At 43.1% G+C, this 15,749-nt stretch overlaps 1 protein-coding gene across 1 annotated transcript in view; it reads left to right on the top strand.

The window, feature by feature from the left end:
* Nucleotides 1-3,051: 3,051 nt before the first annotated feature.
* Nucleotides 3,052-15,749, top strand: part of LOC141247610 (uncharacterized) — an 85,172-nt gene continuing 72,474 nt past the window's right edge. The window contains exon 1 of the mRNA XM_073669243.1: nucleotides 3,052-3,183. Coding sequence (XP_073525344.1) covers nucleotides 3,052-3,183 — 132 coding nt within the window. The remainder of the gene's footprint in view (nucleotides 3,184-15,749) is intronic.

Raw genomic sequence — 15,749 nt, 5'->3', positions numbered from 1 at the left:
TATTGAAACTTTACTTTCACTGTACAGTCCACTTCCACATTTAGAACTATCATTCCCCATAAACAGAGTGACAAAAACATTTAACAAAAGTCACATATCCCACATTGTAAAAATGAAAGGACAAATTGTGCCAGATTTGATTAGATTAAGTACTGTGGATGAAAATAGAATGTCTAAATTAGCAGCGTAGCCCAGGAGATGCGCAAGAGTCTGCAAACAATGCAAGATGAAGCGCGCACCTCCAGGCTTCCATTTTTAGCTTCTATATTCGCAATTTCAATTGCTCTAAAGAATGAAGAAAACATTAGTGATTGTTTTATGTCAATACACTTTGGACACAGGAGATGAATGTCCAATGATAATATAAAGTAGATGTTTTAGACACAACTTTACTCCATAATTACAGGATGCATGTCTTGTAACCAAGCAGATGAGAATGGTTTAATACGAGTTTTAAATATCCTAGCAACCAAAGCTGACATCTGCAGCGCCTTTGAGTTCTTAAATCTCACTTTAACATGCAGTAGAGCCACACATAAGACCATGGGCAATTATCAAAGTTTACACAATGTACAGTTTTAATAAGCTGTAAATGAAAGATTTAATATTTCAATAAGAGGAAACAATCTTGACTCATTTTACTAACTAAATTTAATGACGGCTTTATCTGGACAATCTTAATACTAACGTTTTTGCAATAAGAGATTATGCAAGAAGGTTACATTATAGTTAGCGTATTAAGTATTTTTTTATTCATGTAGAACTGTAAATTACATTTTAGGACATTGGATATGTTAGATAATATAGGTTATATTATTGCCTTATATATTTTACCACCAGCGGAGTTGCTGTTGTAGCTAGTTATAGAAAAAGCTTGTTTCTTGAAGCTTTGATGTACCCCATAAATGGTTACATATTATTTTAGGGAATACTCCAAGGCCAAACTGTAGATTGTCAGTCTAGACAACCAAGAGTACAGTAGTTATTATAGGACTTTGCCAAGAAACAACAGGGCCACTATTGCAACAGATAGAATATACAGCTCTGGCAAAAATTAAGAGACCACTGCAAAATTTTCAGTTTCTCTGATTTTTCTCTTTATAGGTATATTTTTGAGTAAAATGTACATTGTTGTTTTATTCTATAAACTACTGACAACATGTCTCCGAAATTCAAAGCTAAAAATTTTGCATTTATTTGCAGCAAATGATAAAGCGTCAAAATACTAAAAAAGAAACAGTGCTTTCAGACCTCAAATTACTCATGTTTTAACTCAGGAACAGTTCAGAAATCAATATTTGGTAGACTAACCATGATTTTTAATCATTGCATTTATGCGTCTTGGCATGCTTTCCACCAGTCTTTCCATGCTTTCCAATAGAAAACTGTTCAGTGGTCTCTTAATTTTTTGCCAGAGCTGTAGTTATATTCAGAAGCAAGTGAATTCAGGACATGGAAAAACTTTAAGGGTACGTCCACGTTGGATGGGAATGCTGCAAATTTTCCAGGAGGAATTACGAGGAGGAAATAGGCAACAGGTTACAATACCAGAGATGTGAAGATATGGACAAATCTCATCTATATGGTGAACACGGAAATTTACAGTAAATTTATAGTCAATTTTTGATGCTGATTTTCACTGCACCCTTCACCCTTCATAATAGGGGCTTGTTTTTCCACTGCAAATTGGCAACAAAATTCAGATGTGACACCTGTCAATTTTACTGAGAATTTGAAGCTAATTATTCTGTTGCATGTGGGCCTGTCCTTAGATTTGACTGTTTCATGTGTTTTATCTTTTTTTTTTGGTCTTTTAGAGATAAATCTTAAATATCATTCTGACTGCTTTTATTTAAGGGATTAAAAAAATGCATATTACCGCTGAGTGGATGTAGGCGCCCTTCGACAGACGGTTCCCATAACAGCTGCTACTGAGAAATGCTCACTGCCAAATTAAACAAAGCTTGCTTGTTAAAGGGATTGTCTAGTATCAGGTATCCACAGGATATATGAGCGCTGGGAATGTATTGATTGGCAGATCTTTTATCCCTAATAGGTTGGAACGGCAGTGCGTATGCTTGACCTATGCTCCATTCATTCCTTATGAGTCAGCTGTTCTCGGCTTTTTCCGGAAGCCCCATAGAGAATGAATGAGCAATAGGGATAAAAGTTCCCCAACAGACATAAAAATTCCCCAATCTGCCACCTAGTGTGTGTCCCAGTGCTCATACACCCACTGATCAACAAGTTAACACTTATCCAACCAGACAACCCCTTCTAAGAGTCATTCTACATTAAAGAAAAAAAACTTTACATTGTAACTAAAAACTTTTCACTATTAATGTTATCATTGCATAGCCATTACAACTTTTTAAAGGAAATAGAAATAACTACCCGCAAAGAGTATGGCAAACTATGTAATAGCAGGTATAGCTCATGTTCAATCCTTGTTATGCATCCCATGTGTTTTGCACATTAGTTGACTAGTCTTAATTGAATTATTGCCCATTTGATCTTAGGTGTTCAAGGAGCAATTGTGAAAAAGGAGTAGCCAAAATGGAAATTGTCTAACAGTCTCTGGAAGTAATAGCAGGTGTACATAGCAGTTCATTTGGGATTTACATGGACCTAACGTTCAGCTAATCACACATCAGTGAGATGGCATAAAAATCATCTTTGAGAATAAACATAACATAAGCTGCAAAAATGTGTAAAAAATAGATATCTAAATAGTTTGCAGAGAAAGTGGGCACACTTGAGGTAGCAATAACAGGTAGCAGGTGATGTATAGAATGCAAATTCCCCATATAAAAGTGTTTTTCCTGTGTTTTAGCCTTCACAGCCTCTTTGCCTATTAACAACAAAATAAACCACTGAACTATATTGAAATAGAATACAGATATATATTGGAAATCTAAATATTCAGCTCCAGTCTGGACTGCGTTTGTCATGAGACCACAATACAACCTACGTGAAATCTGGAAATTAACAGGCGTCTGGGTTCCTCCAACAATGAAGTGTTTTTGTCATAATGGTTGTTACATTGTTTGAATGAATCGTGAGCAACTGAGCATATATAAGAGCCAGGGAGGAATTCCCTGTCCTCAAAGTGGCCAGAGGATTATCTGTGTATTCGTGACGGAGGCTACAGAAACTCTAAGTGACCTGATATTTCTACTAACTGTAAGTACTGCAATGAATCAATACATTGAATGTGACTGTTTTATTATGGGGAAAACTGGTATAGGTTCATAAATAACTAAAGAAATAAACATTACAATATGGTTGGGGGCATCAAGAATGAAAAATGCACAGAGACAGTGAAATATTCACTCTTCATTGATAAACAGTAAATTAAATAATACAAGAAATGTATATTATGTAATTATGAAAGATTACATACAATGTTAAAAGACATAACTAATTACATAACTACAACTTAAAACAATGATAACTCTTGAATCAATCATTTTCAATGTCTGTTAACATTGCAGTATAATATATATTTCATCTATCAATGTGTGGATGTATATTGACATATGTTGATAGCTGAAAGATGTGAATGTAGATACTTTGATAAAGATAATAGATAAAAAAAAAAGTTTTAGGTAAATTAGTGATTTAGATAATGAGATATATTAGATCAAGATAGATAGATGACTGTATATGATTATATGATTTTTTAGCGTAAAATACAATATATGACATGAAAAGGAATTGTCTTCAGGATTTTTGTCTGATATATCGAAAATTTATTTCCTATTTTGATTTATATATTGTTTTGATTTAGATATGGTATTTCTAACAAGGATATTTAATTATGTAAAATAATAGTTTTTTAATTTAATAGTAATTCTGCACACATTTAGTGTATCAGTTATAAGTATATTATATACAGTACATTATAAAAATGTTTTAAAATCAAATTTCTATGATTTATGTGTGAACATGGTTTACTTTCCAGAATATTGTACAATATATCAATATATGTGATTCCAATTAAAGCAGTGAGAAATTTCTGTAGCATCAAGCACACTCGCTCAGTAATGCTATAATGTGTGCTATATTTTTAAAAAGTATGGCATGACCAGAAACTGCATTGCCAAACTCACCATATACTGCATGGGCACACACATTGCTTGACAGCCACAATTGATGCCACTATAACACTGAAGGTTATAGTTAGCGTTAGCCTTAACAATTTCACGTTACAACAGTAACAATCATAATAACAACCACAGTGCTCTTCTTCACTGTGAAAACGAGAAAACTAGCTTTCAACAGGTCATAAATGATAATGACATAACAAGAGTGTGTTAGCTATAGACATAAGGTGCTGCTATCATTTCGGATTACAATGATCTTTATTTATTGCAGCTGTAGAATTTTTCTTTATACTCCAGGTTTAATGAAGCAGTGCACTTTTCCCAGGCAAAACTATTAAGACATATTTTATAAATACATGTGATTTCACACACCTGTACCATTCTTTCTATCGAGATATACTATGATAGTTAGAATATTACTATGGTTAATGTTAAGCGTCAGGTGGTTGCTGGACCTGAAATTGGGTCAGACCCAACTGTGGTCTCCCATTCTGGTCCAGCCAGAGAAGATGCTGCTTAGCATGCCATCAGTCCCGACGCCTAGCCAGTGCACGAGAAGTACAGGCTGTCTCTTGGGTCCTTGTTCCTAGTAGTGTTAAGCATAGGTTGTGGAGGGGAACAAGGGCTGCTACAGCCTAAGTTCAGGATGCACTGCACTGAGCATACCCGTGACATGGCGGACCGTGATTGGTGGTTTGGTGTCAAGTGATCCGGTGACCTGGCACCGACTGATTGGCCGCGGGTGACGTCATCAGTAGCGCGACCAATAATGCGATGGTGGGCAGGGCTTAGTCTTTAAATAGCCCGCCCACAAACATGGCGGTGCGCTCTGATCATTGAGCTAAGGTTGTGTTTATGTGTGGATGCTTGTATGTTTGAGCTCCATGTGCTCTCTTGCTGCTTTAGCTTCAGATAGGCAGATATAGCTGGGGATAGGCAGTCTCAGCTGGAGGGAGGCAGGTAGTTCCATTTGACAGTCTGGCTCCGACTAGGGGGTCGCTATACACCCCGAGCAGACTGCGGACTCCGTATTCCTGGCACCGCCTTAGCCACGTGGAGAGTTACTCCACAGTCCGGTAGCACACCGACTGGGAGCACGTAAACGCCAGTGTGAATCACACACACGTCCTAGCGTCTACTGCGTAGCCTCTGTGCAGTTAACAGGGCTACGGCTACATTATTTGTCGCACATCTCTCGTGCAGTTAACGGAGATAGTGCGAATCCCTTTTCCCGTCCCGGTGTGCAGTAACACTGGAGGGATTTATATATTAATTGGTTGTTTTACCTTCTCACCCGGAAGGTGTTCGGCCGCAGTCTTCCAGGCTGCATCGCGGACCCTGGGTTCGGTTGCTTTCCATTATTAATAAAGTTGTTTGCAACCGTCCCCTTAACAGTATCAGAGCGCCAGGGTCTTGCCGAACATGGCTGACAACCAGCAACAGCAGCGCTATATACAGCAACTTGAGGCCAGACTTAGGACTCTGGAACAAGCTGCCCCGGTGGCTGATATCACTGCAGTAGCGACCCAGGCAGCTTCTCAGGCGGCCAATCTGGTTAACACGGCGGCGGTGAATGCTGCTGCAGCCGCAATTGCCCCACTACCCCGTTTTGCTCTCCCGGAAAAAATTTCTGGTGACAGCAGATCCTGCAGAGGTTTTATTAATCTGTGCTCCTGTTATGGGTCTGGGAGGTGGAACCTCTGTGCTGCGGTGCAGGGAGGGACCCAGAGGGGCATAACTAAGTATCAACTCGGACTGACCCTGGTCGTACGGCAGCTAACGACTCCGTGACCAGGGAGGGACCGAGCAGAGGGACCAGGTGCTACTCTGGGGACGACCTTGTAAGGGAGCAGGTGACTCCCACGGTACAGATGGCAGAGACTGACCGGAATTGCAGATGGGCACAGCAGGCAGACTGGAGAGCAGAAGCCTCCAGGTAGGCTATCAGGTAGACACGGCAAGTGACGGCAGGAGTCTCTAGGTAGGCTGGCAGGTGGTCGCGGCAAGTGACAGCAGGAGCCTCCGGGTAGGCTCGGCAGGTGGTCACTACAAGTGACGGTGGGTGCTTCCAGGTAAGCGGGCTGGCAGGTATGGCAGGTAACAGGCAGGTGCTTCCAGGTAAGCGGGCTGGCAGGCACGGCAGGTAACAGGCAGGTAACAGGCAGGTGCTTCCAGGTAAGCGGGCTGGCAGGCACGGCAGGTAACAGGCAGGTAACAGGCAGGTAGGACTAGTAGTCAGGCTAGCAGCGGGACCTGAGGGCTGAAGCAGAGGTAAGTAACACTGTGCGACAACTATTGCTCGGGCACCTCCATTTTGGAGGAGGTGCCTTATATATGGGAGGATCCTCGGCTATTGGCCGGGGAGTCCTTAGGATGGCACGCGCGGCCCCTTTAAGAGGGAGGGAGAGCGCCCTAAGCACAGTGCCCAGGGAGCTGCGCGCGCCGGCAGGAGGAAGAGGAGCGCTGTAGAATGCAGAGCGGGGAGTGCGGGGAGCGAGGAGGTGAGTGGAACGGCATCTCTGCCTGGCAGGGGGCAGAGAAGCCGATGCTACAGTACCCCCCCTTTACGCCCCCTCTTTTTTAGGCCAGAAAGGAATTTTTCAAGGAGAAGTGGGGCATGAATGTTTTCCCTGGGTTCCCAAGTTCTCTCCTCTGGGCCAAACCCCTTCCAATCCACTAGAAAAAGGGTCTTTCCTCTTACCCTCTTAGTGGCCAGAATGTTCTCTATCTCAAAAACGTCCTCAGCGGAAACCGGAGCAGGGGGAGTACCTGGATTGTTGGAAAAAGAGTTAAACACAACTGGTTTGAGGAGAGATACATGGAAGGAGTTGGGAATCCGTAAGGTGGCCGGGAGTTTTAACTTGTAGGCCACTGGGTTGATTTGTTTGAGAACTTCAAATGGACCAATGAACCGAGGACCCAACTTATAGGAGGATATTTTGAGTAGGGCATGTTTGGAAGAGAGTCAGACTATTTCTCCCGGGCGGAATTGAGGCGGATCCAGACGTCTCTTGTCAGCATGTTTCTTCATCCGCTCGGAGGACTGAAGAAGTGCGGACCTAGTATTTTCCCAAATAGTGGAGAATTCGCTGACAAGAGACTCCGCGGCAGGGTTGTCCACCGAGGCGGAGATGGGAAATGGAATCCGGGAAAGTTGACCGTAGACCACGAAGAACGGGGATTTAGAAGTAGATTCGCTCACATGGTTGTTGTAGGAGAACTCGGCCCATGGTAGGAGCTTCACCCAATCGGTATGGTGAGCGTTAACAAAGTGCCAGAGGTAGCTGGTAAGGATTTGGTTGATACGCTCCACTTGGCCATTGGATTGTGGATGGTAGGCGGAGGAGAAATCCAGGGTGACATCCAGCAGCTTACACATAGCTCTCCAGAAGCGTGAAGTGAACTGAACCCCTCGATCCGACACAATGTGGAGGGTTGGCCATGGAGACGGAAGATATGCCGCTCCGATGCAGACGGGAGACCAGGCAGAGGGATGAAGTGGACCATTTTAGAGAAGCGGTCGGCGACCACCCAAATGACTGTACAACCGGCAGAAACAGGGAGATCAGTAATAAAGTCCATGGCAATGTGCTGCCATGGGGCAGCAGGTACGGGAAGAGGCAGGAGGCGACCGGCTGGAAGATGTCTGGGAACTTTGTTGCGGGCACAGGACGAACAGGCCGAGACGAAGTCTACCACATCCTTGCGCAGGGTAGGCCACCAGTAATGCCGGGTAATGAGCAGGAAGGTCTTCTTTTAGCCAGCCTGGCCGGCTGGTTTAGATGAATGACCCCAGTGAAGAACCTTCTCACGATCTGGTACCACTACAAAACGTCTTACCGGGTGGAAGACGAGTCAGATCCAAGGGGGCAACATTCATCACTTTGGAGGGGTCGATGATGTGCATAGGCTCCTCCTCTTGATCGGAGGACAGGAAGGATCGGGACAAGGCGTCTGCTTTGACATTCTTGTCCGCCGGGCAGAAATGTAGGATGAAGTCAAAGCGGGCGAAGAACAAAGACCACCGGGCCTGACGCGGATTGAGTCTTTGGGCATTCTGGAGATATGCCAGGTTTTTGTGATCCGTATAGATGATCCATGGGTATAGAGCCCCTTCAAGCAGGTAACGCCACTCCTCCAGCTCCAATTTAACGGCTAACAGTTCTCGGTCTCCTATGGAGTAGTTGCGCTCAGACGAGAAGAAGAGTTTGGAGAAGAAGCCGCAGGTTACCATTCTCCCGGAAGAAGACTATTGGGTGAGCACCGCTCCAGCTCCGGAGGAGGAAGCATCAACCTCCAGGTAGAACTGTTTGTTGCAGTCTGGATGGTGCAGCACTGGGGCAGAGGAGAAGGCTTGCTTTAAGGAAAGGAAGGCCTCCTCAGCTTCGGGCGACCATTCCTTGGGATTTGCTCCCTTACGGGTGAGCGCAGATATGGGAGCAGTCCGGGAAGAGAAGTGCGGGATGAAGAGACGATAGTAGTTGGCGAAGCCCAGGAATCGCTGAATCGCCTTCAACCCCTCCGGACGGGGCCACTTTAGGACAGCAGAGAGCTTCTCGGGATCCATTCGTAGGCCTGTCTGGGAGATAACATAGCCCAGGAATTGAAGAGAGGTCTGTTCGAAGAGGCACTTCTCGAATTTTGCATAGAGGTGATTCTGCCTGAGCCTAAGCAGGACCTGAAGAACATCCCTCCGGTGAGTGGGAAGATCCGGAGAGAAGACCAAGATATCGTCCAGGTACACCACCACGCAAGAGTAAAGAAGATCACGGAAGATGTCGTTGACCAATTCTTGGAAGACGGCGGGAGTATTGCAGAGCGAATGGCATCACACGGCATTCATAGTGACCGTCCCGGGTATTGTATGCCGTCTTTCACTCGTCTCCGTGACGGATTCAGACCAGGTTATACGCCCTACGTAGATCTAGCTTGGTAAAGATCCTAGCTCCCTTAAGACGGTCAAACAACTCAGAGATGAGCGGCAGGGGGTATTTGTTTTTTACCGTGATTTGGTTGAGTCCTCTATAGTCAATACAGGGGCGTAATGAACCATCTTTCTTCTTGACGAAGAAGAATCCGGAATCAGCCGGGGAGGTAGATTTCTGGATGAAACCCCTGGCCAGATTCTCCTCGATGTACTCTGACATGGCCCGGGTTTCGGCCGACAACAACAGGTAAATACGCCCATGGGGTGGAGTGGCGCCGGGTACCAGGTCGATCGGGCAATCATATGGCCTATGAGGTGGCAGTGTCTCTGCTTCCTTTTTATCGAAGACATCTGCATAGGACCAGTAAGGTGCCGGTAGACCGGGTAAATTAGCCGAGGTAGGTGGAGGACGAGCCAGGCGAACTGGAACCAGGCAGGTCCTATGGCAATCCTGCCCACACCAGAGTACTTCACCGGATTGCCAGTTCAGGACGGGTTCATGTCTCTGGAGCCAGGGTAGACCTAGCAATAGGGAGTGAGAGAGTCCGGACAGCACATGGAAGGAGATCTTCTCAGAGTGCAGCATTCCCACCTGCAGGGTTATGGGTTCAGTGATGAGCAGGATGGTCACCGGAAGGAGTCTTCCATCCATGGAGGTGACTGACTCTGGTTCAGTCAGAGGTTTGGTGGGAATCCGGTATCTCTCTACCAGGGACTGGGAAATGAGGTTTCCAGCAGATCCAGAATCCAGGTGAGCCATTTCATAGTAACGGTTCTCTCCCCAGGAGATAGAGACAGACAAGATCAGGGACGGAGAGGGTTTACTTTTGCCCAGGACGACCTCTCCGAGCGGTCCTAGACACTGGAGTTTCCCGGCTTCTCTGGGCAGGAAAGGATGAAGTGCTCCTTACTGCCACAATAGAAACAGCTTCCCTCGGCTCGGCGTGACTCTTGTGAGATTTGACCATCTTGGTCTGGTCGATCTGCATAGGTTCGGCCGAGCGTGCCCGGGGAGTAGCTGGTTGAAAGGCAGGTCTCTGGAAAGTAGGAGCAAGGCGAGGAAACTTTCTCTCCCAGGTAGTCTCTTTAGCACGTTCCAGGAAACGGATGTCGATCCGGGTAGCGAGCGACACGAGGTCATCCAGGGTGGTAGGAATGTCCCGGCCGGCTAACTCATCCTTAATCCGGCCCTCCCAGAAGATGGACACTAGGGCCTCATTGTCCCAGGCAAGCTCAGAAGCGAGGGTACGGAACCGTATGGCATATTGGCCCACGGTGAGACTCCCTTGGTGGATACGGAGCAGAGAGGAGGCAGTAGCGGATTTTCGTCCTGGTTCATCGAAGACTTTCCGGAAAGCAGCGAGGATAGATGATAGATCGGACACCAGGGGATCCCCTCATTCCCACAAGGGATTAAGCCATGCCAGTACTTCCCCAGTGAGGTGAGACATGATAAACGCCGTGATTGGTGGTTTGGTGTCAACTGATCCGGTGACCTGGCACCGACTGATTGGCCGCGGGTGAAGTCATCAGTAGCGCGACCAATAATGCGATGGTGGGCAGGGCTTAGTCTTTAAATAGCCCGCCCACAAACATGGCGGTGCGCTCTGATCATTGAGCTATGGTTGTTTTTATGTGTCGACGCTTGTATGTTTGAGCCAAAAGTGCTCTCTTGCTGCTTTAGCTTCGGAAAGGCAGGTTTAGCTGGGGATAGGCAGTCTCAGCTGGAGGGAGGCAGGTAGTTCTGTTTCACAGTCTGGCTCCGACTAGGGGGTCGCTATACACCCCGAGCAGACTGCGGACTCCGTATTCCTGGCACCGCCTGTTAGCCACGTGGAGAGTTACTCCGCAGTCCGGTAGCACACCGGCTGGGAGCACGTATACACCGGTGTGAGTCACACACACGTCCTAGCGTCTACTGCGTAGCCTCTGTGCAGTTAACAGGGCTACGGCTACATTATTTGTCGCACATCTCTCGTGCAGTTAACGGAGATAATGTGAATCCCTTTTCCCGTCCCGGAGTGCAGTAACACTGGAGGGATTTATATATTAATTGGTTGTTTTACCTTCTTACCCGGAAGGTGTTCGGCCGCAGTCTTCCAGGCTGCATCGTGGACCCCGGGTTCGGTTGTTTTCCATTATTAATAAAGTTGTCCCCATCCCCTTAACAGGTTAATATGTAAAACTAAGAAGCAAAAAATAATTTTCCGCTACTAAGTTTGAAAACTGTAGAACTGAAACACGATCTTTATATAAGTACGTGTGAAAATAAAAGCCAAAACACAAAGCAGAATATTGGAATACAGCAAATTCAAGAATAAATTGAGGGGCATGAAATAATATCCAAGTGTTGGGATATCTTGGTGGGTATTGGCTCAATTATCAGGAAATGGATGTTTCATTCATCTACCCAGGATTTGCCTATTGAAAGAGAATTCTAAAATTGTACAAAAATATAAAACAGCAGGAATATCTGAGAAAGCAGGAATATTGAAGATACGTGGTCAGCAGTACAGTGAAGCTACATTAGCTTGTATGGTTTAGTGCCACAGTCATAAATTTGCCAATAGGAATGAGAATCTCTATAATGTGTTGTTAGATGTAAGTTTGTTGGCTTAAATCTAGTACTGACCACTATATGGCTCAAATCTAACATCAAGACCGCAAGGTCATCATTTTCATAAAGACCCTAAAGGAGCAGTGTAGGAATCTAGCCAAGGAGCAGAAAGCCTTTGCCCAATGCCTAAAACTCCATTTCGGCTATTAGAAGTGAACAGAAGAGGTCATAACAACCCAATATAAAGACTAGTGTTGAGTGAGTATGTTCTGTTCCGAGTATACTCGGGCGAGCTCCGAGTATTTACAGCTGCTCGGTGATATGTTTGAATCACTCCCGTGTGTATGATTTGCAACTGTTTGACAGCTTTATTACCTGTGAGGAATGTGTAAGAAATTGACATTCCTCACATGTATTAAAACTGTCAAACAGTCACAAATCATGCACATGGGAGCGATTTAAACACATCACCGAGCAAATGCTACAAGATCCTCTATTGCACTTCCCATCCATCAGTCAAGTCAGACTCTTACGGAAATGAACTTGTGTTAGTCTTAAAGAGGACCTTTCACCACATTTTTAATGCTGAACTGGATACACAATGTAATAGTGGCTGCAGAAAGGAATAAAACTTTTTTTTTTTTTTTTTTAATTCTGCATCTCCATGCAGATATTAGCAATCAAAGTATTTGGCACCTAATGAGTTAAGTTTTTGCTTAGTCCAAGTGCGTGTTATCAGAAAATTTTTACTGGGTGCATACACTTCTTCTCCCTGTATGATGCTGACCAATCATAAGCAGGCAGCAACACTGAAAGGAAAAAAGACAAACACCCCTACTATAGTTTAAAAAAGATTTCTCAGTGTGTGAGATGTATAATGAAAGAAAGCCCTGGTCTCCTGGTCTAACCTCCTGCATGATTAGAAAACACAGATGACTAAAACCTTTCAGAAGAGGTCATTGCGGGGAGACGGGCAGCACAGCTGAGTTTAGCTGTGTCACATTATGAACTCTTCTATCAGCTCTCCTCTTCTAGCACTATCAGCTCTGCTGGTACTGACCCACCCCCATGCTGCCTGTCTGGAGAGCCAAACTCAAAGTGTCAGTATAACACTTATGTTTGTTGAGTTCAACTTTTACTTGCTCTGTAGTGAGATCAGAGCAAGATCTCAGAAGAGAGTACAAGTTCCTTGAGCACAGCAGACATTAGTGTAATTACTGACTGACACAGTAAACAGGAGAACTCATAAAAGGGTTTGTAATGTGAGACAGATAAATACGGGTGCACTGATCCTCCAGTCTGAACTCATAGAGGAGGTTAAACCAGGAGATCACAACTGTATCATTACATCTTACACACAGAGAAATCTGTTCTTCAATTGAGTGTTGCTGCTTGCCTATGATTGGTTAACATTGTAAAAGAAGAAGAAGTGCATGGATATAAAAAAGTTAACTCATTAAGTGCCAAATACTTTGCTTGCTAATATCTCGGCAAGGGAACTTATTACTGGGAGAAATCAGTGCACCTAAACTGAAATTGGCAGACAAGGAAGACAGTAGCAGAAAAAAATAATATTATGTTTTGGGACATAACTTAAAGTATACATAGCTCTCAGGATATCTATAACAGCTTAAAAATCTGCTTTTCACATTCTTTCTAAAAAAAATAATAAAAAAAATAAATAAAAAAGGGCAATCTAATTCTTTGTAGAGACTTTGGTAGAAAAAACTTTAAGGGAACAAAAGCACACAAGACCATTGATTGGGTATAAGGAAAGTAAAAGGACCAAGAGGAGTTGAATGGTTTTTATTTCCTCGATTCAGTGCTGGACTAGCATATTTTTCAAGTAAAAAAACTAACTGCATCTGTAATCATTTGTAGAGACTTTAACTTAATTCTTGACACACTCCTTGATTCCATCTCCCAGAGCAATGGCCCCTTCTCCATCTTATCCATTTGGCTAACTATGGGAAAAACTCTGAGAATCTTTAAAATGTTTTAACGCATCCAATAGAGCAGGGTTCCCCAACTCCAGTCCTCAAGGCCCACCAACAGGTCATGTTTTCAAGATTTCCTTAGTATTGCACAGGTGATAATTCCATCATCAGCACAGGCAATAGTTACATCACCTGTGCAATACTAAGGAAATCCTGAAAACATGACCTGTTGGTGGGCCTTGAGGACTGGAGTTGGGGAACCCTGCAATAGAGAATATACCTACTTCTCTGATAGACATAAATCATTCTCTAGGATCGACTTGTTTCTCGTAGACAATTCCACCTTACAAATTTCAACAAGTTCAAAATTGGCCAGTTAATGTGAACTGACTATGCCTGAATAATTGTAACCTCCAAAAATTCTATCTTTAATCAGGCCCTAAGGACATGGAGGAACAGCCAATATGTGATACATTTGCCATCTTTTTAATATGACTTAAAAAGCCACCCACCAGGCTATTTTAAGTTAAATTACATTACATTACATTATGGAACATTCACAAATCAGTACACAGGGGAGCGTGGCCTGCTAGTCATGGAGTAGGTACGTGTTTTCTTGTGCTCCTGCCTCAGAATAAGCAACTGGGATGAAATGCCTTTTTAAAGACATTGAACTCTTATAAAAAGCTACTAAACTAACTCAGGATGCTTCAGAAACATTTTGAGACCTTCTTTGATATTATCTGAAAAATTTTACCTCACAACTATGCTGAGTAATTTTCTTGAGGGAAGCTTAAAGATTTGACCTATCTTGAGATCTTATTACCTCATTATTTCATCACCTGGTTTTTGATTTGACCTTGGGGTTCATCTCGTACTACATAGAAGCTTTGAAGATTTTTTTTTTTTGCTGTGTCACAAATTTTACATTGACGCCATTTTTGTACTTCATCATATTCAACTACGCCATCTTGTGTGATAACAGAGGTTTTATGATCTAAAAGGATTTAAGTAGTCTTATTTAAATCTGTTACACATAGGTACCATTTATTGCATGACTGTGGGATCTTCACTGAGTTTTGGTGCCGCCATCTTGTGCTTTACGGTTCTTAACTCCGCCATTTTATGTAAAACTGTGATGATCTAACTGAAAAGACTACATATGGACTTGACATCCCTTTTACTCCTGATATAGATCTACAAATGTATGACTAACAAGAGATATTACAGTTCTTGAAAAATATTTATTAATATCTTTGGCCGCGATAGTTGATTATCATTATAAACAACAATTTCGGTACAGAGACGAGAGAACTCTCCGTGAGCAAATGAAATCATTAGGTTTCCAACGAACATCTTTATTATTATATATATGTACATGTCTTGGTGCCGTGGTTCTTGGTGTAGCTAAGATGTTGCCTTCTCTTCATACTGTGTGTAATAGTGAATGGGAGAAAAATGAGCAGATTTGATTAGCTAATATCTGAAGACAGCTGATATTATCTACTTTTATTGTAATGCCTAAGGTAATTGTTTTTAATAACATACATTTCTTTGTTAGAAATATCTCTACTTTATACATAACTAATTTACTGGATGTATGAAAGCTATATTTCTCTCTCTTAAATTTTTCGCCTCAGTGGCAGGCTCTGGTGGCTGATTTTTGATACTGCAGCCAGGGGTCTTTAGATTCTCATGTTCTTTTTTCTCATGTCTTCTTTGTGAAAACATATTATTATTATAGTATTATATATTATATACATTATTATTTTATTTTATAGGTTGTTTTATCTCTTTAGAGGTTGAGATTTTAAATCTTATCGCTCTGGCTAGGATTTTCACTCATTCCTTACTCTCCTAATTCATAATACTCATTGCTATGATAGTTTAGTACAGCATAAAGACTCTGGTGTTCTGCAATTTATCTGAACCACTCTGTCCTAATTGTTTGGTAATTATTTTCCAATTTCATCTTGTGAGGGATCACAATTAACATAATGTCTTCATCGAAACCTAAATCTATTCCCAACAACAAACCTAGGGACAGGTCAAGATCTCCATATAAAACTTCTGCTAAGAACGCCCGGTCTTAGGACAAAGAAATATCTGATGACGACTCAATGTTCATTGAATCTCAGTCATCCTCAAAAAAGAGGAAGGAGAGGGAATCTAAGAAATCATCTCATACAAAGCAGGTGACGGAGGAGAGCTCTGAAGAGGAT

The sequence above is a fragment of the Phyllobates terribilis genome, unplaced genomic scaffold, assembly GCF_046119375.1.
Source record: "Phyllobates terribilis strain yellow unplaced genomic scaffold, ASM4611937v1 Scaffold_2__4_contigs__length_985480577, whole genome shotgun sequence".
NCBI lineage: Eukaryota > Metazoa > Chordata > Amphibia > Anura > Dendrobatidae > Phyllobates > Phyllobates terribilis.
Note: the sequence above shows the minus strand (reverse complement) of the source record. Positions and strands in the feature narration are given on the sequence as shown.